Genomic DNA, 27,073 nt, shown 5'->3' on the forward strand with positions numbered 1-27,073 from the left:
GGAGATTGGGTTGTTCCGAAAGCCTCCTTCACAGCAATAAACGTGTTCTGTCCACACAATACGCAGCTCAAAATCCAAAAGTAGCAAAACAACATGTAGTGAATGTGATACTCGTCCCGTTGCCGTTACTCTCGCTGCCTTGAGATCAGCAGTATCGTGTCTCTCGCCAGTCGTTTTGTTCAAAAGGAAGGCGCAACGGTTGCGATTGACAGTGAGGTGAAGAGAGGTATAAAGAGGAGCGACGAGAAGCAATACATACAGCGGCATGGCATATGGCAATGTACACTGCCCTTTGGTGAGTTGCAACAACATTCTTGATATTATTGTTGAAATCCTGTTTCAAGTGAGCGAAAAGACGTAGAAGACAAGAATCAACAACAAGACTTGCAGGCGCTGCACGTCATCTGAATCCTATACGCTGAGTCTGGGCTGACATTGCTCCCTCTCTATCTCTAGGTGGCCGACATTGCTGGTTTACTCTCGACATTAACGTCAACGACATGCCGTCAACCAGAAAAGGTACACAAATTGCTATTGTACAGCTTCCGAACATCTCTTCTCTGATAAATACTCACTCACATATATGTACACTGTAATAACGGTACTGCTGCCCCGTCTCTTCTCTCATTGTTGGGGTGGGTGTATCGTTTTTGACGTTTGTTTCTTGTGACCTTTTCACGGATTGTCGTCTTTTGTTTTCAAGTAATAGTCCTACAGCAATGTGGGTTGGTCTCGGGCCCAGAGACTGGAAAACATGTGGAACTGAGGGAGACGTGCCTCGCCTGTGGATGGGCTCTCAGGGAAGAGCGGTCAACAGCACCTCGAACTCATCTCAAGAGTGGTCGCCTATTTGTTGAGCATCCTTCGAGACAGCTCAATTGAGAAAGCAATTACCCCGAGATAGAGGGCCTTAGTGACTAACTGTTTTGTCATTGATTTGGCCAAGGTAATGTACTCGCTTCTTCTAGTTTTGGTAGCACAGATTCTAATAGCTTTAATGGTTTCTAGCGTCTTGTTTCCATTCTCTCTAAGACTTGGACCGCAGGTCTGCTACTCTCCTTGTTGCTGCATAGTATCTCTGCCGTGTATCGAGTCTCTTGTTTGAGCATCCTTCGAGACAACCCAGCGCCAGAGCAGAGGTACATTCATGTGTAGAGTTGTGGGTACCCCTCCTAGACAAGGTACTTGAACTTCTTTTTTCAATTTTCGTTTTGGCGAAGCATGCCCTAGAAACAGGACTCAATTCTCTCAAACATTTGTTTGTCGTTTGAATTCAGGAAGTGGAGAAGCAACTACTATTCCCCTTGTTGCCATGGACTCTTCCTTGAGGTCTCGTGTTCTTGCTTGAGCATCCTTCATCCTTCGGGACAGCCCAATGTAACGTAAGAGCAGGAAATGCTCTCTTGTGTAGAGATACGAACTCTGAAGTCTCGTTTTGGACAAGTTATGGCGTACAGAGAATCTCTTGACTAGATTGGCAACTGAGCAACATTTCCTGCGAGTAGTGGTATGGCCAGCAGGAGAACAGTAGCCATGAGACGGCTCTCCTGGTGTACCACCATCACTGCATGGACTGCTATGAGGACAATGTGGCACTGGATAGCACCTGTAATCCCATCTGCCATACATATCTATTGCATATCTAGAAACACTGTAATAACGCCATGTTATCACATTATTACAATATAATCTTTAACAAGGATCCGCTTGAAACCATTAGATCGTCAACAATACGCGTGCTTATGCGTCTCGGCTAAGAGCAGACTTCGACTGGTCGGTACGACGAGCACAAAGAACGGTTTACTTTAATTGATAGATCAGTATAGGCTTGTATACATAAAGTACGTTTGAATGCGTTTTTAAGCCCACCACATAGTTGTTTTTCTCGTTGAACTCTGTTTGCGGAACTTTTCTCCAAAAGCGTAGCAACCATCACTTGGCAGAAAACACAAGCTTCTAAAGGCAAAACAGCATACAGCGATACTAGCTTTTTACATAATTGTTGATAGATCTCCAATTCTCCGTTTCATACCTTTTGGAGGCTGTAGAGAGAAGCACGAACACGAATATGAGGCCGCTTACCACTCTGAAGAAAAATCCCATACAACCGACACCATCGAATGCCAACCTCATCTCATCTGAAACTGCTTTGAATGACACGTATGTTGAGCCGCGTATGGAATATTTATATGCAGTGTGCATTGGGTCGTTATCAAGCATTAAAACATTAGATCGTGACAACCACATTTTCAGCAGCAGACCTAGTATTGACACAGTTTTATCATACTAGGAAAGGCAAAAGGAAATTCTTCTTGCCAATATGGGGACTATTAGTTTGTAATTAAGCATGATGTCTACGTTTAGTGACACTCATAAGAATCGTTGTTGATGGACTTTTTTGCTGCATAGCTGAAACGATGCTGGTCGTGACTCTATTGGGACTATCAATTGGTCTTGTTTCATACGCCGGAACTAGTGCATCTCTCGGGACGGTCGCAACACAATTAAGATCAAATGCTTTAGCTGGAGCTATTGAGAATGGTACTGAGAAAAATGTGCTCTTGGAAGAAGATACTCCATTACCGCGACTACGTTTTTGGCTTCCTCAACTCTCACACCTCAATTGCACGTGTAGTAACAAACTCCATAATCTCAATCGAGAACGGCCTATACGAATTGACAGACAACACGTACTTCAACAATCTCGCAAACTCGGATGCCGGAATTCAGAATACTGGATACAGTGCGCTCGTATTGACCACATCACCTGCGACTCAAGCATTGGCCCATATGTACAAGATTTGTAACTCGATATCTGTGTGTCAGGGGATTGGGTGTTATTTTGGAGGTAATGTGTTAGGTTTCAAAAATCCCTTCCTGCCTGTACTTGAATAAATCCTCATACCTGTTTGTATAGACAATGGCTTCCTGTCGTACTTGGCAACTTACTGTAAGGAATGAGAACAGTTATCATTTGACGATACCGAGTATATGTTTGTTTAAACCTTCGAACCTTTAGTCACCATCCAAGACCAAACTATGTACAATGGAGCTGGAGGATCACCATACTATGGCCAATACAACGCGTCTCTATACACACCACAAATTGACGCTACTTATACAGCCGTCATCGTAAGTCAACCAGCAAAACCTATCTTTTACACGGTCTTACATCAGTCTGTTTTTTCCTTATGTTGTCTCCAAAAACGCAAAACAGACTCCATCTACACTCTCCCAAAATTTCAACGTCTCCTCCTTCAACGGCACAAACGCAATCTCCCAACAAGGAGGCACAGCATCCACCGCGTCCGGGTTCTGGGGCTCCAATCTCCAAGTTACTCAATACGTTGCATCTTCAAACTCATACGTAAAAGCAGCCTACTTTTATCGTATTGGGTACTACAATTTACCGTATGGACAGATTGATAATGCGCATCATGTCAATCATATTCCATTTGCGGCATTGTCGACGACTGCTTTGGAGGCGTTGCTGAGTACTGCTGCTCCGACTGCTAATTCGATTGTTTACGTGATGGATGGCATTGGTAATATGGGTATGTGTTCTGCTTCGTACCATGCTCCCAGGACAGCCGTTTCGATTTTTTGCTGTTCAAGGTGAACTGACATGTTCCTGTTTGCTTAGTCGCTGCCTCACTCCCAAACATTTCACAAATTTCTTATGGACTGACCAATTACAAGGCTGTATCAAATCCAAACAGTCTTGTTTCGGTAAAGCTCGTACCAAATCAAACACACATAGAAACGTATTAACAAACAAACATATAGGACACTGCTAACTTCATCTCAAACACATACAACGGCATATCAAACCTCCCAACAGCAGGCATATCAACTGCGTTATCATCCGGAAGTTACGGAAACGTGTTGATTGATGCTAAATGGGTCGTTCGTTCGAACCTTGCGTGAGTGCCTGCTATATTCCACCTGATCCGTGCCTGTCTTACTGCTTTTTCGTTTCTATTAGCTGGATTGTCGTCGTAGCAACACCAAGATCCGACATATGGTCGCAATACGATAACGGACAGCGACTCGTTGCTATCATCTCATCTGTCATTGGAGTCATTGGACTTGCTGCTACTATCTTGACTGCGTGGGGTGTATGTGCATTACTTTGTGAATCAGCAATCACAATGGACATCCTTCTTTTTGCTTTTTTTCTCAAAGTCACATTGTCGTATTGTAGATTGCACGTCTGATTCGTAACCTAGAAGTACAAATGATTATGGCACGAAACTACAATTTCAGTGCTTTGCTTGAACAGCCTGCGAATCGTAAGAGGACTATCTATTCAGAGGTGAGTTGAATCTCGCGATTGATGATTGTATGGATATGGAAATGTACTTAATTTTTTCTTTTGTCACGTCCATTTTTAGATATCGACCATTCAAGGTAAACAACAAAAGGACACGGTACAATGGTTTGATGAGCAACCCTTTACTGATTTCACCTTCTCACCTCTCTTCTCAGATATGTTACTGCTACTCGTCCAAAAGGTCTCTGCCTTGATTGTCCTACCAGACAAGAAACCAAGACTCCAATAAATGAACACTCTCTTTGTGGTTTCTCGTTCAAACAATGTTGAACTACCAAACTCTTTAATGTTCGCGGCCGTGTTTTACACGAGATTATCCACAAGTGTAGCGGGAGGTGCCAGGAGGTTTGCCACACGTGGCTGAACGAAATGAAACATCAGTGCTGACGAAACTTGGAGGGCTATCGTGGCGTCCTCCAATTTCTTTTCGCTCTATAGTCTCAATACCAAACATCTCACGAATTTCGTTTGGGATCATCACCCACAATACTGTATCACCGACAAGGATTCTTGTTTTCTTAAACTCGTAGCTCTCAAAGAATGGAACAAAACAAATGCTAGTGCAATTTCCTGTTACTCCGGACAATGTCTTCCACACACGTACAACGACGCAACAAATCTCCCATCATCTAGATGGTCACAATACGATAACGGAAAACTCTCGTTGACTATTGGTTTGCCTGTTTTTGGAGATATTGGACTTAGTGCTGCTATTTTGACGGCTTGGGTTGTACGTGCATTACTGTGTCAGAAATCGCAATTGAATGGTAGTCTTATGTGCGTTTATGCTCACGTTTACGTCTTGTGGATCACACGTCTCATTCGATTTCCCAAAGTCCAAATGATTGTATGGCTCGAAACGACAATTTTAGTGTTTTGCTGAACATCCTGCGAATTGGGGTTTCAAGGGTGACTTGTATTTGATGGTGTTTGAACGCATAGCATGACAGGAATAAGCGATTTTTAGCTTAGTCGCTTGTCTAGATCTCAACTATTCAAGGACTAAAAAAACATTTCCAAAGATGAACGTTCCCGCTCACTGCCAACACCCCTTCTCACGTCTCAACTTTAGACATCTTACTACTGCTAGTCCACAAAGTCTTTAATCCTGCTCTCAGACAAGATACCATGTCACTCCAGAAATCAACACTACGCGATTTCCCCAACAAACAGCCACATTCGCCACTTTTTGATCTTTTGTTTTAATCTTAAAACAGTGTTGATATATACACAATTTCAATTAATTGCAAGGGTATATACTTTGAAGATGCGAGGATGTCATAATGTGCGTGAGGCGTTCGTGAAGCTGAAATTAGTGACGAATTTGAATAACTTAAGGGTATCATGCCATGACACGAATCAGTCATTGTCTTCTTCATTCCGCTTCACACGACCTCGACCAGTTTCGTTCCCTCTTATGTGTATTCGGAGACCTTGTTTTGCAAAGCATTTAGACAGTTCTGTTGAGTCTATTCGGCAGTTGTTTTTATGTTAGCTTCTTTGTCCCTATCGCATTTCCAAGATTTCATAAAATCATTCAATACCTTTAGCCATTCCCGGGAATTCTTTTGGATGCCATACAGTAAAAGGGTCTGATAATATTGTTCCTCGGCATGGTGAACAGCTTTTCGATCGATCCCTAAAATGTTGCAAAGGTAGTATTAGAGTTTGTCAGCAAAAAAATACAAAGGTCTACCAAGCAATTACCATTTAAGATTAAATATACTAAACTTTAACCGATACGTCCCACTAATCCTCACATTCACATCGGGAAACACGAAAAACATTCCTCGTACCCCAGACACATCGTTCAGGATATAGCATGGCGAGACCAAGTTACCGACAAGTACCTGTGCAAGAGCCGAAGCCGGGATTTCCGTATGTAGTATTTCACCAGCACCGAGCTGTTTGGCTGATGGTGCGGAAGGGTGGAAGGGGTTGACAACTACAGATCGAGAGTCTCGACCATCTGCAGACCATATTGAGACGTGACAAATCATGTTTGCTGCTTCTGAATATGATAGTCTGCCGGTTCCACTTCCGTCGTATACACGGACTTCGACTATTGGTGGTGGATCTAGTGTGGAGGGGAAACATCAGGTTAGAGAAATGCGGACGGTTAAAAAAACGTATCTGAAGGACTAATGTCATTTTTATGCCTGACAACACACAACACATACCTATCGGCCTACGATCCTTCTCACCAAACCCAATCATCCTAGCACGTAACGGATTCTGTCTCATCTGTAAATCCATTCTCCCATCCTCAACATCCGCATCCTGAAACAGAGAAGCCAAATCAAATGCTCCATATTTCCGTCTCGGTGATTCTCCATTCAAGAACCCATTCTGCTGTAATTCTTTACCGGTACTACTACTACTACTACTATTTTCGTAATTAACTTGCGGTATCGTCGGCATCGGTTTGGAAAAGTATGGTGCATGTCTGGTACTGTGATTTCGATGTGCTATATGAGGATGCATATGAGGATGTGATGTGCTATTACTTGCGTTATTGTGATGGTGGTATTGTTTCGGTGCTGTTGATGATGGTGATGTATGTGGTGGTAGTGGGAGTGATGGTGGACCCGGTGATCCTTCCGCATCATAGTATCGGTGGTTGCGATGTGGGATGTGTGCGAAGGGGACGCCATACGGGATAGAGTCTGGATGGTTTACGATGGCTGGTTCAAAGTGATGTAGTGGGATTGGCTGTTGTTGTTGCTGTTGTTGGAGGGTATGGATGTTACTACTGTTAATAGCTGTATGGTATTGTTGTTGCTGCGGGTGTATATGGTGGTGCTGTTGATGTATGTGGTGTGTTGGGTAGTAGTTTGGCAAGTCGGTTGTTGATGACGTGTCACAACCACCGTGATGATGTTGAGTATATGGAATCGTAACTGTGGTAGCAGATACAGGGATGGTACTACTACCGGTGTGTATACGTGACGAGAGTTTTGTAGTTGACGATCCATTATTAGACCCATATCCCGAATCTCTTCCAGACCTCAGAGATCCACCACTTGAAAAACCCGACCTGTTACTGTTAGGTCCGTCACCATCTGATCCAGATCCAGAGCCAGAGCCGGTGCCAGACCCAGACGATGTCTTTAATTTGCTTAGACTCGTGCTACTATCTTCAGGATTGACACCATTATCTTCTGACGAGCCATTGTCGGAACTGTTTTCTTGACGATCCGGAGACCATGAGTCTTCTTTCGAAGATGCTTGTGTCCGCGATGGAGTATCGTCACGTTCAGGTTCCCTATATGCAGAGGATGCAGTGGTACCGTTCCCAGCCACGACATTTGGTATTCCATATAGTGGTTGTTGTTGCTCTGGCAGAGACCCGACAAACAGATGCGATACATCATAACCCTGTTGAGACATTATAACGCACAATATCTGTTTATATTGGGTTTGGTAGTGGTTTTGTGCTATATTCTAATATGAAAAGGTGTGAATCGGAATGTGCGATTCCCATGCAAACTATTCGACAAATGTCGACGACCATGATCGATCTCTGATGAATGATGATAAATAAGGCTTAAATGCCTTATAAACATGTATTCATTGATGGTTTTCAGCATTAAAGCTTCAATCGTTAGGGATGCAATATGCGAATTTCGTGTTGGAGGCAGTTTGTCGAAAAAGTGATATTTATCATGAGCGTACCTCTTACTCGACATCCTTTGCTAGATTTATAATCCAAGCTTTTTAATGTTGATCAACGTGTTTTGAAACTTGGTTGCTTTGTCCTTGATTTTATAAAGTGTCTGTGTGAGGTGTTAAAGTGGTTTTCGCGAAAAAGAGTAGAGTATGAAAAACGTCGCTACAGATCTAAATGGTGTAGAAGAAACGACGCCAATAACTTGATATATATTTATTCAAGCTTTAAAACTCGTCTGACATACGTACAGAAGCCTCGATCTCTTTCACTGCAAGTGGGCGTCCGGCATCGTTGCAGATCACTTTCTGTGTGACCGTCAAATGCGAAGTTGAAGATCCAGTCTGTGGGATCTGAGTCATTAGGATGATTTTCATTGCATATACGACCACTGACATACGCAGATCCCCATGCAGCTCCCTGTAAATCTCTTCTTATGCTCCAACACACTGCACGATTTTCACACACACAACCATCTTTCGACTATACCGGTCGGTTACCTCCCACATCCTGTACAGCTCAAAATGCAGTAGAAATACAAGTCATTGGTGTCAGCTATAGATCGCTCAAGTTGCCAGCCTTCGGAATTGCAGATCGTCACATTTTCACACGGCGAATGACATAAATGCATCTTATGAGAAGCTTCCATGTGGAGAAGGACTGGAATGAGATACCGAAACTATTTGACGCGTCGTCTGGTACAGTGCCTTTGTTGACAGAGCTCAACAAAAACAAGACTGTTTGCGGTTTGACCCATCACAGCAAATACCAGACCAATACAGAGGATGCAGTAACGGAGTAACGCGTCAAAACACGTACAATATGCAAAATACACAACCAGAAACCAGAGAATCCAAAATCCAGACGCGCTTAGCAGCCAGGAGCAAGTTCAAAGCACTTTCCAGCGTCTTCCACTTACTTTTCCAACAAAAGGCATACAACGTAGATACCGATCGATCGTAGCCGAAATCGCGTTTCGGAACTTGCTCGAAGAGAGTTCAGACTGATATTTCATTCATTGATGGCTTTCAAAATGTAATACTACAAGTGGGTGGTTTTTGTTATAGTTGCTTGTTTTAAAGAAAATATAGTTTTCGGTTGTCTGGCCTCGCAATCTCTCTTCGGGCTTGTTCAAGTACTAGGCGAACCTGCTGGTGCGATATGGCCCTTAATCTTACTCTTAAAGTCCATACCAGCATGCGCCACCTTCGCGTGGTATTTCAGGCCGTTCAAGTTCTTGTATCTAAGTTACAAACGTTTGATGAGGAAGTGATGTTTTGTCAAGGCCAAAAAAAGCCAGCAGTTCAAATAACCAGAACGATACACACCGTTTCCCACATCCATCAGCTCTACAATAGTACGGCCTAACAGCAACTCGCACATCATCCGGCAAATCACTCTCAACATCCGAATTATCAGCTTCACATTGTCCTCTTTCCAAATGATATTTCAGACCATTTGAGTTCTTGTAGACTTTAGAGCAGAATGGTTTTGGGCACTTGTATAATCGTTTAGGTGAAGAGCTTGTTTTGTGACTGCTACTAGAACCACCAGCCATCCTATCTTCAGAATCCATTCTACCACTGGCACTTCCAGGCGACAATGATCGTCCCATCGCATGCGTACCCTTCTTGACTCGTTCCACAGCTCGTCCTCGTTCTTCTCTCATAATGACATTACTACTATTTGTGCCGGTATTACCATTATTATTCGATGATGCGGATGATGATACTGGTGGCGCACTGCCAGCTCGTACAGGTGGAGCATGTTGATTCGTCCATTCGTCTTCATCTAATTCACCTAATGCATCGTCTTCTCTACCATCTGGATCATCCATGTGGCGTGGAGATGGGGTTGTCATGTCGCTGAAATTGGGTGATAATATAGATGGGACTGTTGATAAGGCTGATGGGGCCATCATGGTGGATTGGTAGTGCGGTGTGTGCAGATTTGATGGTGACATTGTTGTAGCAGCCGATTGAGAATCATATAATAAAGATGAAGGTGGTGCAGATGTTGATGGCGGTATTTGCTGCATTCCGTATTGCTAAAAAAGAGGCAAGATTCTCAGACCCATCTTCAAATCAACAACCCAAAACCACTTCAACTTACACTAGACATGAGCAACTGAGCAGCTCTAGCCCGTGCAGCGGCCATTTGCTGTTGATGATGTATAAACGAAGCTGGATTGTAGGCCTCTGGAACACCAGAAGGCATCAACATAGCTCGATCCATAACCATATCATCACGAGATCCGACCATACCTCCCATACTAGTATGACTCATCGATTTATTATTACTATTATTGTTTGTAGCATTAGTTATTGTGCCAGGTAGCCATTCTCCTTTTGGCCTCTTGTTTTCGAGGACGATTATGGAGGCTTCTCTTGGTCGTTTAGATACAGGAGGTGTATATCCCTCATCGTCATCGTCAGAAGGGCTAGATGGTGGGGTGGTCAATGTTTCACGAGTACTGCTACCATTGTTGGATTCGAGTTTGATGGTAACAGGTGGTGACATGTTTGATGAATCATCGTCCTCATCGGAGTCAAATACATGTTCAAGGAATTGATCACGACGGTGTGGATCCTGTAATGGTGACCTAGCATTACTATTATCGGATGTAGTTGCTGGTGCTGGTCTGTTTAGTCTCATTGATTCGAATTGAGCAGACATTCGTCGTATATAAGATGGTTCTCCATGCGGCCTGACTACTGGAAGAGACGTTTCATCATCATTTATGATATTCACTAATAATCGGTTCCACGTCTTTTCAGATTTGACTTCATGGCCATCACTCTCGTCGTCATCTACACCATCAATTCCTAATGTATCAACATGTTGTGATGTTGAGTTTTGATATTGTGGATGCTGTTGGTTGATGTGTTGGAAGTACTCTACTACAGTTGCAAATGTCGTATTGCAGCATGTTACGGGTTGCTGCTCATCTTGGCCCGATGATTGAGTTTCAACGGGAGTTGGAGGCATGGTAGTTGAGCTACTATATGAAGCCTTGGTCCCCGGTCGGTATGTTACAGTTTTGAATGGTTCGATTGGTGAAGTGGCTGAAGTTGGTGTTGTTGATGTACTGCTAGTATATGTACTGCTGCTAGCATTCGTGGGTTGTGAGGCTCCGTCAAAGGACCATAATGAGCTGCTGCTATTATTATTGTTTCCATATTGAGCCGACGTTGTGGTCTGTATCATTGGTTCGTCTAATGATCCTAGGCCCCATAGTCCTAAACTAAATGAGCTTCTCCTCCTGCTAGCGAGTAACGTTGAGAAATCGAACGGGCTGTGAAGCGGTATAGGAGCTAAAGACGGTCTTCTATCGGGAGGAGGTAGCATGACTCCATAATCGGACGATGAGCCTCCAGACATTGGCATGACTTGAAGATCCAGCTTGTTACTGTAATGTCTAACTGGTGTTGTGAAACAACCACCTCCAGCCCTCTCAATGTCCTGTCCTTTGGAGCGTTTGCTGGTTGCCGACTAAGTATTTAGCAAGAATGATGTCTTGATACAAACCTACTAAATCAATCGAGGACCCACAATTAGTAGGTTGTATAGTCTCTAAGGTCGTCACAGCGGTTTCGAGAACCTTGTTTTTGAAGTCGACAATTAGTGTCAAATGGATAGAGGAAGATAGAACTAGGCGTACTTTGAATACTACAACTGCGCTTTCAACTAATAGATACCCTCCTCTCTCGTTTCTCTCCTCGCAAGCAACTTGTCTCTGTTCCTTTGCTTGAAAGGCAAGATGTTGTAAGCGATTATACAGCACACATGACATGTCGGACATTGATCTATGGGCATACAGAAGCTATGGAGCGGAAGCTAGACGTCGATGTATATCGTTAAATATAGCCGCATCAAATCTATACCGGACGACACGAATTTCGACGCCCAGATCGCAAACCATTCCACTCTCCACGAAAACCAATAACAATGGAAGGACTAGCAACTTTCCCACAACATTTTTGTTTTCAACCCGATATGTACAAAAAGCAAATATTACATTTGGGATTATGTACGACAACAAGCTCGGTGATCCTCATTGGTTTTGCGGATTTTGCAGTACGATGAGAATATACTCCTTGTCTAATAGATGATATAGATCAGTAACGAGATATAAACTTTACATGATATTCAAATCATTCGCATACCTGGTGCCACCATAATCTCATGTTTCTTCGAGCGTATCCTCAAAAACGTGAGATCGTTCTAATAAAGAGACGAGGGAAGATCCATGAATATAGCAGTAACCGTAAATGGTTGAAGAGGTAACGATACACATCACAAAGCAATATACTCTTTCTTCGGTCGTTCATACACGTTACATACCTGCGGATCTAAATCTCGTACAACACTTCTTGCTTTGGCAGTCAACTGAGTTATAAGAGCAGCGTGCTGAACCGTCTTTTCAGCATCCAGAGTAGTTCTAATTGGGATGCCTTCCATGTTGACAATAACGACACCTAGTTCAAAAAGTGCGAGGAAATTTTGATCAATGCAAATGCAATGCAATGCAACAAGGTACATGCAATGTGTCCCACCCTCAACTCCCTTATGCGAGGTCAAGCGCTTAATTGTTTCCTCGACTTCAGACTAATTGTTCATGGTTGATGTGCGGAAGACAGTTAGATCTGAAATGCAATACAGTTGATCCAACAATTTGAGGCCCTTAGATCTGGAGTGGATATGATGCAATGCAACTGATCCGTAAATTTAGGCGCTGCAGGACGTACCATCTTTAGTTTGTTCTTCTACAAAACCTCGTCAATTGTTGTGAAGTTGAACCTTGAATTTTTGATTTTCTCAAAATTATCCCTTACGTTATGGCTTACTCACACTTTTCTTCTGTGACAAGTCCCTAAGAGAAACAGAGCTTAGAACTACTAAGAAACAATAGTAAGAGAGCTAACATGGCGAAATCCCGACGAGAGAAAAAAGGTAAACGTCTATCTTGGTGCATCAGAGGTGCTGTAGTGTTTCTTCCTGATTTTACATTTTTTTCGATCCTAGTGTCTCTTACCAGAACTACCAAGAAGGGCCGTGGAGCAAAAGAGAATCTGTTTCAACAAGTCAGTAGCATTTGGGATCTTTCATTCCTTGCCTCCAAATACACCCTCTGTATGCAACGTACTCACCAACATTCCCAAACATACAGATTCGAGATTGTTTGGAAAAGCACCATGACGTTTACGTCCTATCTGTGCATAACATGCGAGCCAACGTACTAAAAGACGTACGAGCCCAACTACCTGAAAGCAGACTGTTTTTTGGAAGGAATAAAGTCATGGCTAAAGCTTTGGGAACTACCGAAGCTGAAGAGTATCGAGTTGGTTTGAGACATGTGGCTGAGGTATATTGTGGAATTGCATGTTGCAGTATCTAGAGATTCCAAACTTATTGTCTCTTTTCGTCTAGAACTTGGTGGGACAAGTTGGTTTACTCTTTACATCTGAGAAACCTGAACGTATAAAGGAATTCTTTGATTCATTTTCGGAAATCGCTTATGCCAGATCTGGGGCTCTTGCTGTGAACACTGTCACTGTGCCAGCTGGAACACTTACTCTTCCTCATTCTGAAGCCAAGGTCTGTAGTGAAAAAGTCGATTCGATTCATGCATGTCTTTTATTGCTATCTTCCGCCCTGCTCACTTAACTCACAACATCCACTTTCACTCAGATCCCACACTCTCTCGAACCCCAATTCCGCAAACTAGGTCTCCCAACAGCAATGGTAAACGGCCTAGTCACTCTGACCCAAGAATACCGAATCTGCGAAGGTGGCAAACCATTAACTCCCGAAGCAGCTCAATTATTAAAGCATTTGCAAATACCTATGGCCGAATTTCGTGTCACCTTGTTGGCTAGATGGAATGATGGTGCGTTTGAACAAATGGTTTCTCTTGATGAGGCTATGGCTGAACCTGTAGAAGAAGAAGGGGCTGCTGCCGAAGGTGATGAAGAGATAGAAGAGGAGGAGGAAGTTGAAGAATAGTGGAGGAATTAGTGTTTGCATGTTTGCATATGCGGTTGCATTTGTATCATTTTGGTTTTTAAACGTTTTCAAGGCAAACATAAAGACAGGATGTTTTTTCAGAATCATTTTACAAACGCGTTGAGTGGGTCTTGACGCGAAACACCGCTGTACTAGGGTTAGTAGTTCCTCGCTCACTCCTCCAAATGCTTTATTATTATCGGCGAATCAGGCCACTGTAAAGGAGGGATGACTTCCAGTTAAGGGATCCAAGTCTTGGAGTCAAGAATCATGTCCAACAGAGAACCTATAACAAACAGTAAGTTTATAGTCGTCAACGCCTTCCTCATTTTGTGGTTGCAGTTCAGTCGTCATATCGTTGGATTGATTGTTGGTAGTGCATTGGAGCGCATTGCAGATTATAAAATAGCAATATGATAGCACTCGAACATGCTTGCGGACTGACTGCATCGTCCACCCTAGAATTCGAAGAGGCCAAGTACTTTAAAGACAATCATTTCACGACTTGGACACTGTACGGGTTCTCTCGACATGCTCTGATTCATCTTTTGAAGCCAACTACACGCAAGATTGAAGAAATCAAATTGGCAGTATCGAGTGATTATATGAAAATGCTATTCCAACTCATGACCGACCCATCAGACCCAGTCAAGGCTACGAAAGCTGCTAGTTTGGTTGGACGCTTCAATGTACGAGTGGAGATCTAGGTGTAGCAATGTAGTTTTCTAATGAACGGTTCTGTTTTGCTGCAGATTGACAAGGAGTCTACTGTGGTTGCGAATCTGTACCTCGAGTACCAAGAATCGCTCCCTATATTGCCCGAAGAAGCAGATTTGGTCCACAAGATGGCTGGAATGTCGACATGAATGCTTATATTTGCCAGTAAAAGCAGGTACGGCCCACAAGATGGCTGGAATGTCGACGTAAAAGCTGGAAAGTGAGTTTTGAACAAATGTGAAATAGAAAACTGTACACGCGACCAGCTCGTAGCAGATTGTCAATAAAAATTCCTCAATATTCAAAATGCACGAGAATCCTTCATCGCATCCATCCATGCTCAGTTTCGAGTCGACTTCCGACAGCACACAAACACATCAAGCAACAAGAAACAACGTTATATGGAAGAGCCGACACTGACAAACAATCATGGCATCATCAATGGAGAGCTTATACTTCCTTCTACGTCACCAGATAGTCCAGGACCAAGTATTCTGAAGGGCTTATCCTCGAAACAAAAACTCAATATCGCAAAGAGACAGGCATCAGCAGTCTCCTTCCTATCATCTATATCACTAGGCGTACCAGATCCCATACCACCACCTGATATAGAAAACAGTCTGATAAGTGGTTATCCACCATTAACTCCTCGTCCTCAACTATCGCATTCCATCACCCAATATTCAGCCAATGCGCTCCTGCAGGGCACAAAGAGACGGCCAAGCACTGTATCGTATACAGACGTGAGGGCTGCTGGACTGGGTCTAGATGATGGTGATGTGATACTCAACAGCAATACTGCAGCAAATGCAAGTTGCAGTGTGCCCTCACAGATATCGGGAATGATACCACGTCATGAATCGTCTGGAAGTAATTCAGACCCGGCTAATGAGAGTGGACTGCCTGCCTTGTTTAGTACACCTGCTAATAGCTCACCGAGAGGAACTCCACGCAGCATGTTACGAAACACGACAAATAATGACATCAACCCGCTTACGCTTGACTTGCCAATGGAACATGCGTCGTCACCAACAACGAGGAAACAACGTAGGAATCAGCAGCAGCAGCAACAACAGCAGCAAGCTGCTCAAAACCGACAGGATGATACATCGCCACGCCACGTACTCCGTCCAGCCGATCTTTTAACTGGTGGTGCAAACAGTAATGATATTGCAGGAAGATTCGGATTCGTCGAATCGCCTAATGGCGATCCGTTTATCAATACCCTGCCAAGAAGTATCTCGAATCATAACAATTTACGTGCTAGTAGTAATACAAACAATGCGGGGCCCACGCCGCTAGGAACCTATTATAGTAGTCGGGATCTTGTTGCTGATTCGAATGGTGGTGGGAGCTCACAGTTGGGACATCGAAGGAGTAGTGGGAGTATTAATTCTGTGTCGGGGCGGCAGCAGGAGACGCAAGTAAGTGTTCAAGTGTGTGAAAGGCATGGAGCTGTTGGTACTGATTTTTTTTGTTTTTTAGATTGGAGCAGTTACCAAGTTCTTTGGGAAGAAGAAGGATAAAAAGAATAAGAAGAGAGATCGTGTCAAGAGTATTGGTGATCGAGTCATGTAAGAAATATGGTTCGAAAATACGTCAATTGTATGTTTTGACTCAACTGCTACTTTCGCATTTTGCAGGGACAAGATTGGAATTGGGTTGAGTATGGACAAACGGAAAAAGGCAGAATCGTTCGCTATAAATCTAGAGTCGGCAGGATCGTTACAGTAAGTGAATGACATTGATGATGGGATGATACTGCTCTCTTGATCTGCTTTTTTGCTCACTCAACCTCCCTTTTCAGATCCGAACCAGATCAAAGTATGGTACCGTATGATCCGTTCTTTTTCGAAGATCCAGAGATTGTGCCGCCTGATTTGGATCATCTTACGAATGCTACAAAGGCCTACTTTATGGTGAGTGCTTTCTTGGGATTAGCAAGAAACAGCAGTGTCCTGTTGCCTATAGACTCATGGCTCTTCACCGTCCTTTGCTAGGGCTCTCTGGTAGATAAGCGTGCAGAGAATGTAAAACGAGAAATGAATGAACATTTCAGGGAAGCTCATCCTGAAATCGATCAATCTTTGACCCTCAGTCAAGTACGAAACTTGAAACGAGTCATGTTGGATGTTGGGCGAATGCAAGATATGGAAGTATCTAGTGTTGCTTGTGCTTATGTGTATTTGGAGAAGCTCATTTTGAAGGTGTGTTACGTTTGAGTTTCAAAACTTTTGGAGCAAAAAAGCGGAGGAAATGAACCGACTACCGACTATCCCAGCAGCTACATGCTCACACGACCTCCCTCCTCTTTCTGATAGAACCACGTCAGCAAACTGAATCGTAAACTGATTGCAGCATGCTGTCTACTATTAGCAGCCAAAGTCAATGATCCCAAAGAGTTTGATTATGCTGAATTGCTGGAAGCTGTTGACAAGGAAATGGATATATCACCACGAGAAGTTTATGCACATGAGTTTCAAGTGTATGCAGCTCTGGAATTCAATTTGTTTTTGCCTGCTTGGGAGATATATCCCCACATGCAGAGGATTTTGCAGTTGATGGGTAAGCTTCGTTGAAAGAAATTTCAGATGTTTATTGTTCGATTGCTAATTTGCTCGTTTTTGGTTGTAGAAATGGGAATTGATGAGTATCTGCATGGGCGCAAGTTTTTCCTTGGTAACTCTTAAGCTATTTATTTCGGTCGCGTTGTAACATACCTCTTCTTGTAAATATATATATATTGCAAGTTACAAGTCAACGTGATCAACTTGGCTGATATGAAGCTGTGAGCGCGTTACCATCTGCTATATGTCCTCGTTTGCGTAGCGATTTTTCCGCAGAGTTTTAAAAGTAAAGCGTCTGAGAATAAAACCACGAAGATCTTACATGTTGCTTGAATAAAGAAGCTACAATGGCGACTCGGTAGGTCGTAAGAGAAGTTAAAATGGTGTATTTATCCCATTGTAACAATTGTTGTTAATAGATTAGAGCGACTGATTTCCTTGCTTGATGTTGGCTCAACGCCTGTTGTTCGAGCAACAGCAGCTCAACAAATAGGAGACATTCAGCGTCAGCATCCTGAAGATCTATACAATCTACTTGCTAGAGTATGTCGGCATCACCACCATGTTGCAACATCAAAAAATCAACATTATGAGTTTTGTTGCAAGCACATTCAAAGAACAAGAAAGGCTGATCTATTCTTTAATTTATACAGGTACTAGTCCATCTCCGCAGCTCATCATGGGAAACCCGCGTCGCAGCATCTCAAGCAATACACGCTATAGCTCGTAACGTCCCGTCTTGGGAACCTCCTGAAGTCATCCAACCTCAAACCAACACCACCTCAGACGATGATTCATATGACGATTTCCTCAAATTCGAAACTGTAGATCTCGACATTGTAATCCGCAATGGCGCTACACTTGTTTCGTCCGCTGGATCAGAGTTTGATCGTGATGAAGAAGCATTGGGGAATATGGATCCGAAAGAACGAATTGCATTACAGAAGAGACAGTTGATGGATAAGTTGGGGTTGGGAGCGGGGTTTATGGATGGTGAGTTTGTGGGAGATGGGATTTCTCGCCAAAAATAGTAAAGATGACGCTGAAGCTTTTCTGGTTTGTATTTATTAGTGGATCTTTTTGATGAGACTGATATAGGTGGGAGATCTGCTGTAAGGAAGGGTATGAATCCGAAAGAGATGCTGCAAGCTAGTGTGAAGGCTCAACCAAAGTAGGTTTGGTGTTTCTTGCTAACTAGGAGTCTCTTTTGCGCTGTCGTTGTACTCATTCAGCTTAATCGTGTGAATTTTATAGAGACAGTCTGGCAGATGTTGACACTAGCACGTTGAGCAAACGTGAGCTTCTTGCTCTCAAGAGGAAGGCTAAGGTTGAAGCTAAGACAGGTTCTAAACGAAAGTCAGTGGACGTAATTGCAGTTGCGAATTCCCTTTTTTGCTTGCATCTCATCTTTAAACTGATTTCTCTCACCACACCTCATAGGGTGACTGCTACAGATCTTGTAGGATCATCATCCTCAGCCAACAAGAAACGAAGTGAAATAAACCGAAATGGACCATCGCATCAAGTCAGAGTCAAAGGCGAAGACTATGATGACAACACTGATAACAATGATGGCAGTAAAGTAATCATTGCTCACAAACCACCCAAAGAAGAAACCGACGAAGACATTGCAACCTTCAGCCAAGTCTTTTCATCAGGTGATGAATGGCCTTTTGAAGGTGTATGTGAACAATTATTCCTAGACGTGTTTGATAACGCATGGGAAATCAGACATGGAGCCGCTATGGCGCTACGAGATATAATCAAGATCTCGGGTGCTGGAGCTGGTATGATAATAGGTGTTGACAAGCATCAAAATCAGAAGAGACATTTAAGATGGCTTGAAGATGCGAGCATTAGATTGTTGTGTGTGCTTGCTCTAGACAAGTTTGCAGATTTTGTTGGAGAGCTGGTCGTGTTGCCTATTGTAGAAACTGTAGCTCAGACGCTTGCTGCTCTTGTGCAGCTGTGTCAGCCTGATTTGGCAATCAAGATTGTGGAGCGTGGGTTGATTGTGTTGGCTGATGGTAGTACTAGTGTGCCTGCGGATGGGAAGGCACTTAGTAGTGATTATGAGATGAAGAAGTGGCAGGTTCGACATGCTGGATTGATTGGACTTAAATATTTGATGGCGGTACGGCAGGATTTGGTGGGAGATTTGTTGATTGATAAGAGTACGAATAGTCAGTCGAGGGTGTTTCGTGCCATCTTGAAAGGGTGGGTTCTGCTGTGTTTCATATTTTTTGCGTGGACTTATTTTTCATTTGCTTTAGGCTACGAGATCAAGAAGATGACGTACGAGCTGTATCATCGTCAACATTACTTCCCATCGCCACCACTTTATTCCAACTATTACCTCCAGCCATCATATATCAAAACATTGTGTTGTCGCTATGGGATTCATTGACGCATCTAGATGACATAGCAGCAGCGACAGCTCCCATAATGGCGTTACTAGCTCGTCTGTTGTCTGAAAACGCTGTCATGGATGTAATGCAAGAATCCACGACTACCAATCTGAGTGTCGTGACACCTCGACTTTATCCTTTTTTCCGTCATAATATTGCATCTGTACGGATTGCTGTATTGAATACTTTGAGTACTTTGGCTCAAACCCCGGAAAAGGGAGTAGGACGAGGGGATGCATCTTGGATTTCGATTGATTTGATGAGACTTGTGTTTCAGAATTTTGTTTTGGAGACACATTCTGAAGTTGTGGAATTGAGTTATGGTGTGTGGAGGCAGTTGATTGTGTGCCTAAAGGTAATCGACCAGTCACATAAGCATTTTTACATCATCATAACACTATTGTTTCTTCAGAACCATCATCTGCTTGTCAAGATCTTGATGCCGCTGGTACCGACGCTATTGAGTATAGCCATGTCTCCAATCGGAACGGCATATGATTTACGTCTCCTGTTACTTCCAAAGGAAGACATGAATAGACAAAGACCAGGCATCGTATCAGATCAAGATAAAGCCATAGCAATGCAAGATCTGACTGTTGCCCGATACTCTGATATATTATATGGTAAGATCAAGGCCCTCAAAGCTTTAGGCAATGTCATCGATGCTCTTGCATGTGACGTTCCTGAATCGCATTTATTGCTTCAAGAGCATTTACCAGCTTATGCATCCAGTGGGATGGCTGCACATCGTATATATACTTGTATTATGGTTGAAGAATGGGCGTCATTGTATCATAGTAGACAAGCCACCCGAGTTGGTGAATCGACAATACCGGTAGCAAGCAATCTGCATCAAATCTTGTCGCAGCATTTGGCTGTAGCTGATTCTGGACAACAAGTATTGTATACAGAAGTTATGACACTGTTAGAAGGTGTATGGTCGGCTTGTGCATCGATAGGTGCTGGAAGTCGATTGTTGCCACCTCTACCACCGTTGCCGAATCGCCCTCCACTTGCTACACCATCACCGCTAGGACCGATATTTACAACTTTGGTTGCTGCACAATATTTAGAACAGGCTTCTCGTCAGCCCTTGAATCCTGCTCAGATGGCAGCTCTAGCACCTCGATTAGCAAATGCTAAGCAGTTGATTGAGGCATGTCAATCCCAAACTAGTGTCATCGATACTAGAGTATTGGCTTGTGCTGCAGCTGCTGTGCTGGTAGTGAGTGCGTTACCAAGTAAAGTGAATCCAATAGTTAGGTCTCTAATGTCGTCTGTCAAGACAGAAGCTGAAGAATTGTTGCAGCAACAATCAGGTTGTGCTGTTGCCAATTTGATTTCGTCTTGTCTTGGAAATTCCAAAAGCGCTAATGTCGCTGATAGAGTGCTAAAGAATCTATTACTCATGGTTGCGGTTGGTTTGGATGTTGGGTTGCTTAGTCAAGTAGATGAAATTATATCCTTGATGGTACTGGAATCCCAAGCCGCTGTAGCTGATTCTAAAAAGAAGATTAAGAAAAAGAATGCTGATATGCCTATTGATGGTGTTACTTCCAACATTGTGAACGATGCTACGGTTGAGAGTCTTGGTGATACAGCTGAATCTCTATCGCGACGTGGAGCCGAATATGGATTACGAGCAATGTGTAATGTATTTGGGGCGAATCTATTCGATGCTCTTCCACGTATATGGGATACCATGGCTCAACCATTTGCAACTGCAAATACATCTATCGACGCTATAGCACGACTCGGTAACGATGAAGAGTATGCCAAGGATGTGTTTAGAGCTATCCGAACCATGGGAGTTTTAATTCCGTATATACACTCCGAGCTAAGAGGTCGATTGTCGACTTTATTGCCATCTATTGTGCAAACGTTGAGATCACCATTAGCTAAAGTGAGGCATGCTGCTGCTACGTGTCTGTCTGCTGTGGCTTCTGTTATGCCGCCTGTTGCTATGAGGACAGTGGTCGATGGTGTTTTGCCGTTGTTTGGGGAAGCACAGCATGTTTCTAGTCGGCAGGGAGCTGTTGTGAGTGTCTGACAACATCTATTGTTTGAGGGCAATCTTTTTTCTTCCCGCTTAACTTGTTCCGTTATTTCTCTCCAGGAATGCGTCTTCTTCCTAATTGACAAGCTCGAAATCAATCTTCTACCATACATTACCTTCTTAATTGTCCCCACTCTTGGTCGAATGTCTGATCAAGATGCAGGAGTGCGTCATCTAGCTTCTCAGAGTTTCGCCCAGCTAGTGCGACTAATCCCACTCGAAGCTGGAGTCCCTGATCCAGAAGGGTTCCCACAAGACATGATACTGCAACGAAATCAAGAACGACGATTTGTCGCACAGCTTGTTGGAGCTGAGAAGGTTGAAGAGTATCAGTTTCCTGATGGGTTGGTGATTAAAGCTGATTTGAGACCGTATCAGCGGGAAGGGGTTAGTTGGTTGGCGTTTTTGAGTCGGTTTGGACTTCATGGGATTTTATGTGATGGTAAGCGACGCAATAATGCTCATTATTGAATGTGGTCTAAATGACTGATTTTTCCCATCTAGATATGGGACTTGGCAAAACTCTTCAAACAATATGTGCTATTGCATCAGAGCATTTCACAAGGCGGCAACGGTATTCCAAGACGGGCTTACCAGCTGATGCACATTTATCAAGTTTGGTAGTGTGCCCTCCGACTCTTACTGCTCATTGGTTTTATGAGATTCAGCAATTTGCGGATTCTTTGAAGCCTATTTTGTATGTGGGGTCTTCGTCTGAACGCGCTAGGTATGTGCTATCTTGATGGAGCAAAAACCATTCGTGGTTACAATTGGATTATAAGCTCTTTTCGCGCAGGCTACGAGGACAACTACAACAACATGATATAGTAATCACGTCATATGAAGTCTTACGTAACGATATTGAAGATCTGTCATCTATATGGTGGAATTACTGTGTATTGGATGAAGGCCACATTATTCGAAATTCCAAGGCCAAATTGACGCAGGCAGTTAAAAGAGTTCGTGCTCAGCATCGTTTAATCTTGTCTGGCACACCAATTCAAAATCGAGTATTGGAGTTATGGTCTCTTTTCGATTTTTTGATGCCTGGATTCTTGGGTAGTGAGAGGTAAGAGACGTTTTGATCCTTCTTGGATATCCAAGCTGATTTTTTTATCATAGACGTTTCAATGAAGTATTCAGCAAACCGATTCAATCATCTCGTGACGCCAAATCAACGTCTCGAGAACAAGAAGCTGGTGCGCTTGCATTAGCATCACTGCATCGACAAGTTTTGCCATTCTTGCTTCGACGAATGAAGGAGGATGTGTTGCATGATTTGCCACCAAAGATCATTCAGGTATTTTGTGGAAAGAATCCCAGCACATTGCGTGGCGTAAGTTGATCCTCTTTTTGGATCTGCAGGATTACTACTGTGAATTATCACCAATCCAAAAAATGTTGTATGAAGAGTTCTCTGGAACTCAAGCACGTGTAGATGCTGAATCTGATTTGACTGATGATGCTACCAAAACCGGTAGTAAAGGTCAACATGTGTTTCAAGCACTACAATATCTTCGTAAATTGTGTGATCATCCTGCTTTGGTGTTGAGTCCAGAGCATCCAAAGTATAATCTGGTTATGAGCAAGTTGCAACAGGAAGGATCGCAATTGAGAGAAGTGAAACATGCTCCCAAGTTGGAGAGCTTAAGGTAGTATTGATATATATATTTTGTGCATCGTGAATCAACCTCTGTCGTCGAGTGGGTTAACAAAATCATATTCATCTTCACCAGGCAAATATTATTGGAATGCGGTATCGGAGCTTCATCGCCCACTACAGAATCCAACGCTGCATCCAACGATACTGAAGCTGTAGCACCACATCGTGCTCTCATCTTTTGCCAATTGAAAGCCATGCTGGATTTAATTGAAGAAGATGTCTTGCGTAAACTGATGCCCACAGTCACTTATCTTCGCATGGATGGAAGTGTCGAAGCGTCTAAACGACACGAGATTGTGACTCGCTTCAACAAGGATCCGTCTATAGATCTCTTACTTTTGACAACCCATGTTGGAGGACTTGGACTGAATCTTACTGGAGCTGATACAGTGATATTTGTTGAACATGATTGGAATCCGATGAAGGATTTGCAAGCCATGGATCGTGCACATCGAATTGGACAAAAGAGGGTCGTTAATGTGTATCGGTTGATTACCAGGGGGACGCTAGAGGAGAAGATTATGGGGTACGTTGTGACGAGTATGTTTTGTGGGAGAATACGAATGAACGTTCGGTTAACAGCTTCATATTCCTTTTTTTTTGCATAGCTTACAAAAGTTCAAGCTCAACATTGCATCATCAGTTGTCAATGAAGAGAATGTCGGGATACGATCTATTGGTGAAGGAGAACAAGTTCTTGATTTGTTCAAGGTTGATTCTGGAGATGGTGGTAGTGGAGCAGGAGGAAAAGGAAAGGGTACTACTACGAGTAAAGAAGTACTCGAGAACTTGCAAGAGTTGTGGAAGGAGAGTGATTATGATGATTTGGATGTTGGATCGTTCTTGAAGGGCCTCAAATAGTCTAGATTGCACGTTGCATTGTTTGTATAAAGAAGATAAGCTGTAAATTATAGATTATTTGTAAAACGCGTTCAGTGATAGCTTACGAATCTTGAAGCTTTGACGTACTCGCATTCTGATATTTTTCGCATCCCAAGCCAGCTCATCACACCGTAGGTTTTCAGCAAAGGTATGGCCATAGAATTAGAAGAGCCTCGAGTATTCCCAGTGACGACTCGCCAAGCAGCTCGTACTCTTTCCGATGGAGGACATTTGGAAATCTTGATGTGTGAATATACAGACAAGATTTTGCTGATTGTAACAGAGCTAGGCAAACTAGGATCACTCGTACGTCTTAATATTTATTATACTTTTGTAAATTTGGGTGATTTCTATCTTGTCTACTCCCTTTAAAGTCATCAAACGGACCAACATTTTCATGTCAGTTGTTAGCGACACTCGAGTCACCACCAACACAACCATCAGCCCTCCCAGACATGAACGGCGACATCCCACCGCAAAATGAAGCAGACATACAACCTCCAACAACAGTGAAAACCTTGTTAGGGACTCGAGATGATCCAGCATCGCAAGTACTTGCAAGTCAATTAGTGATTAAATTGATGGGTGCACGACCTGCGGGAACTCGAAAGCCAGTGCTTGTGGGACTTGCGTTGAAGAGGACGGAGGATTTGGATGTTGAGCTGGCTAGGATGCAGGATGTTATGGCGTTGTTGGAACAGGTTTTATAACAAAACGTAGTGTACATGTGTATATAGAGTAGGAGAGGGACTATCTAATTCCTCATGAAGAGTATGAACACGTTGTAGTCGCTTAGTTGGGAGTGTGGTGAATGGCTTTCCGTGCGAAGGATGGTGGGAATGTTTAAATCACGTTCAGTACACACGAGTCTATTGGAGCGTCGCGTCTCTGCTACTCGACGCGTGAATATCGCCTGATCAACCCGCAGAGCTTCTCCGACGTAGCATTTTATTCTTCATGTGAAACTTGAAAAGCTTGCATCGTTTCTCCTAGAAACACAGGTTTGTGCCATTCTCGACGAGGACGACTTAAAGTGAAGACTCTTTCGGTAAGCACATTATGCGCGCGTATGTAGACACACCATGAGCTCCCTAGAACCGCTCAATTCGAAGCTTTAAAATCAAAATGGCTCTGGACTCAAGGCGCAGATTCTTCGGAATTCACCTATGTTTTGACGGTTACGAGATAATGAAATTATGCTAATTCCAAATATACTTCTGCAGTCCTGTGGCCCAATTCCACCTATGGACGTTCAAGAACCTGAGCATCAAATTGAGGCTGGTAAAGCCAATATCTTGAACGTCAACAACGAGGCCTTCAGACTTAATGACTTGCCAGATGAGCTTCTCGCGCTGGTTCTTGAAGTGTAATATCTTGTTTCAGTTGGTACAATTGCATATCAAGTCGATCGAGCTCACCTTCTTGCTTGGATTGTGCAGCTTGGGTATCCTCGGTGTGGGAAAAGTGGAACGTGTTTCCAAGCATTTCAAAGAAGTCATTGACTTTTATCTTTGGGCTCGAATGGGACCCCCTCTGATTCAAGGTCTGTTTTCGCATATTGCCCAACATTGATTGAAAACTTGGCACAAAGAGCGCCCTCGTTTAAACCACATCCATTTAGGATCCAATTTGCTTGGTATCTCTCGAAAGAACGTCCTTGCTCTTGTGTTTGCTTCAAGGTGTTCGTTTTGCCATGCGTTCAACGAAACCGTTGCTCCTCGATGCCGTTTTCGCTTTCGATCTTGTCAGTCGTGTCTTAGAACTCAGTAGGTGTTTTCCAGAGTGTCATGCTTCGTTATGGCCTACGAACATGTGGTCAATTCGCTTCTTTGACCCCGAACAATTAGATGTAAGAGACAAGACCAATTTATGGACGAAGGTGCTCATGAGGAAGTCTTTATCGGGTTGCCGGCGTTGGGTACCTTGTATCTCACTACTGATGTCGTCGCTGCAATGAAGGCTCGAAGCGATGCAATAGCTGCGGGAACTTATGAACGATGGATCATGTGAGTACATCATCGCCTCAAAGCGCTACCAAATCAATTTGCTGACTCTAGAGCACCAGGGACTGGCGCCAACGAGGTGATGTGATCGAGGAGGAAGTCCTGTCGCTGCAACGAGCTGTCAACCGTTATGTGCAGTATTTGCGAGAGAGCCGTCGAATGGCCATAATTGAAAGGTCAGCAGCCGTTGGATGGCAGGAAGAGACACTTGTACAAACTGTCTGGTACAGGCTCGATATCTTAGTCACTAGACCGTTATCCGACGATCAATGGATTGCTCTACGTACCAGGCTGGATGAGGAAATCCCTCGGGTCTTGAGCCCACCTAGGCGAGAGAATCTGTCAAGACTGTACCCTGATCTGGTAGCAACTCTGACTGACGTAGATTTGCTGACTCTCGATACGGCTGGGTTTTTGGACTTGCCAGAGGTTAAGGCATGGTTGTCCAATCCCCATGCTACATTTACCATTCCTCAAAATCTCGATGCCTTGACGCCGGAATGGCGAAAACGCCTGATGGACGTGATAGAGGATACATCGCAACAGTTATATACAGCACGAGAAACTCTCTTGGTAGAACAACTAGGGCATCCACTATCTCCTGAACTGTTATTGTATTGGTGCGCCAAATGTACTTTAGAAGGAGTCAATCTCCACGGCAGGAAGCCTCCAGCGAATTTTAGTTGGCGCGATATCACTACCCATGTCTTGCTCTCTCATTCGGATGGGCCTTCGTGCCTGGTAGGTGATTTTTCAACATTTGATATGTTG

At 43.4% G+C, this 27,073-nt stretch overlaps 5 protein-coding genes across 5 annotated transcripts; 3 read left to right on the forward strand and 2 right to left on the reverse strand.

The window, feature by feature from the left end:
• Nucleotides 1-5,692: 5,692 nt before the first annotated feature.
• Nucleotides 5,693-7,723, reverse strand: SmJEL517_g03099 (uncharacterized protein; the record flags this gene model as incomplete). The annotated part of the gene is made up of 4 exons (XM_031169027.1): nt 5,693-5,802; nt 5,878-5,972; nt 6,041-6,410; nt 6,514-7,723. The coding sequence occupies 4 exons, from the start codon at nt 7,721-7,723 to the stop codon at nt 5,693-5,695; spliced, it is 1,785 nt and encodes a 594-aa protein (XP_031024955.1).
• Nucleotides 7,724-9,131: 1,408 nt separating this feature from the next.
• On the reverse strand, nt 9,132-12,461 carry SmJEL517_g03100 (uncharacterized protein; the record flags this gene model as incomplete). Its single annotated transcript, XM_031169028.1, has 6 exons — nt 9,132-9,243; nt 9,329-10,047; nt 10,113-11,492; nt 12,082-12,101; nt 12,167-12,224; nt 12,345-12,461. The coding sequence occupies 6 exons, from the start codon at nt 12,459-12,461 to the stop codon at nt 9,132-9,134; spliced, it is 2,406 nt and encodes an 801-aa protein (XP_031025002.1).
• A 464-nt stretch (nt 12,462-12,925) lies between these two features.
• SmJEL517_g03101 (uncharacterized protein) lies at nt 12,926-14,006 on the forward strand (the record flags this gene model as incomplete). The annotated part of the gene is made up of 5 exons (XM_031169029.1): nt 12,926-12,953; nt 13,026-13,084; nt 13,171-13,365; nt 13,431-13,598; nt 13,692-14,006. 5 exons carry the CDS (start codon nt 12,926-12,928, stop codon nt 14,004-14,006), a joined length of 765 nt encoding a protein of 254 aa, XP_031025001.1.
• A 1,118-nt stretch (nt 14,007-15,124) lies between these two features.
• SmJEL517_g03102 (uncharacterized protein) lies at nt 15,125-17,413 on the forward strand (the record flags this gene model as incomplete). The annotated part of the gene is made up of 7 exons (XM_031169030.1): nt 15,125-16,147; nt 16,209-16,297; nt 16,367-16,453; nt 16,531-16,642; nt 16,724-16,930; nt 17,045-17,288; nt 17,358-17,413. The coding sequence occupies 7 exons, from the start codon at nt 15,125-15,127 to the stop codon at nt 17,411-17,413; spliced, it is 1,818 nt and encodes a 605-aa protein (XP_031025000.1).
• Nucleotides 17,414-17,637: 224 nt separating this feature from the next.
• Nucleotides 17,638-24,278, forward strand: SmJEL517_g03103 (uncharacterized protein; the record flags this gene model as incomplete). Its single annotated transcript, XM_031169031.1, has 15 exons — nt 17,638-17,648; nt 17,710-17,833; nt 17,944-18,283; nt 18,362-18,461; nt 18,545-18,646; nt 18,731-19,507; nt 19,564-20,053; nt 20,111-21,736; nt 21,815-22,196; nt 22,259-22,481; nt 22,551-22,823; nt 22,877-23,054; nt 23,120-23,406; nt 23,491-23,943; nt 24,026-24,278. The coding sequence occupies 15 exons, from the start codon at nt 17,638-17,640 to the stop codon at nt 24,276-24,278; spliced, it is 5,619 nt and encodes a 1,872-aa protein (XP_031024999.1).
• Nucleotides 24,279-27,073: the final 2,795 nt, after the last annotated feature.

The sequence above is a fragment of the Synchytrium microbalum genome (genome assembly GCF_006535985.1).
Source record: "Synchytrium microbalum strain JEL517 chromosome Unknown SmJEL517_scf0015, whole genome shotgun sequence".
NCBI lineage: Eukaryota > Fungi > Chytridiomycota > Chytridiomycetes > Synchytriales > Synchytriaceae > Synchytrium > Synchytrium microbalum.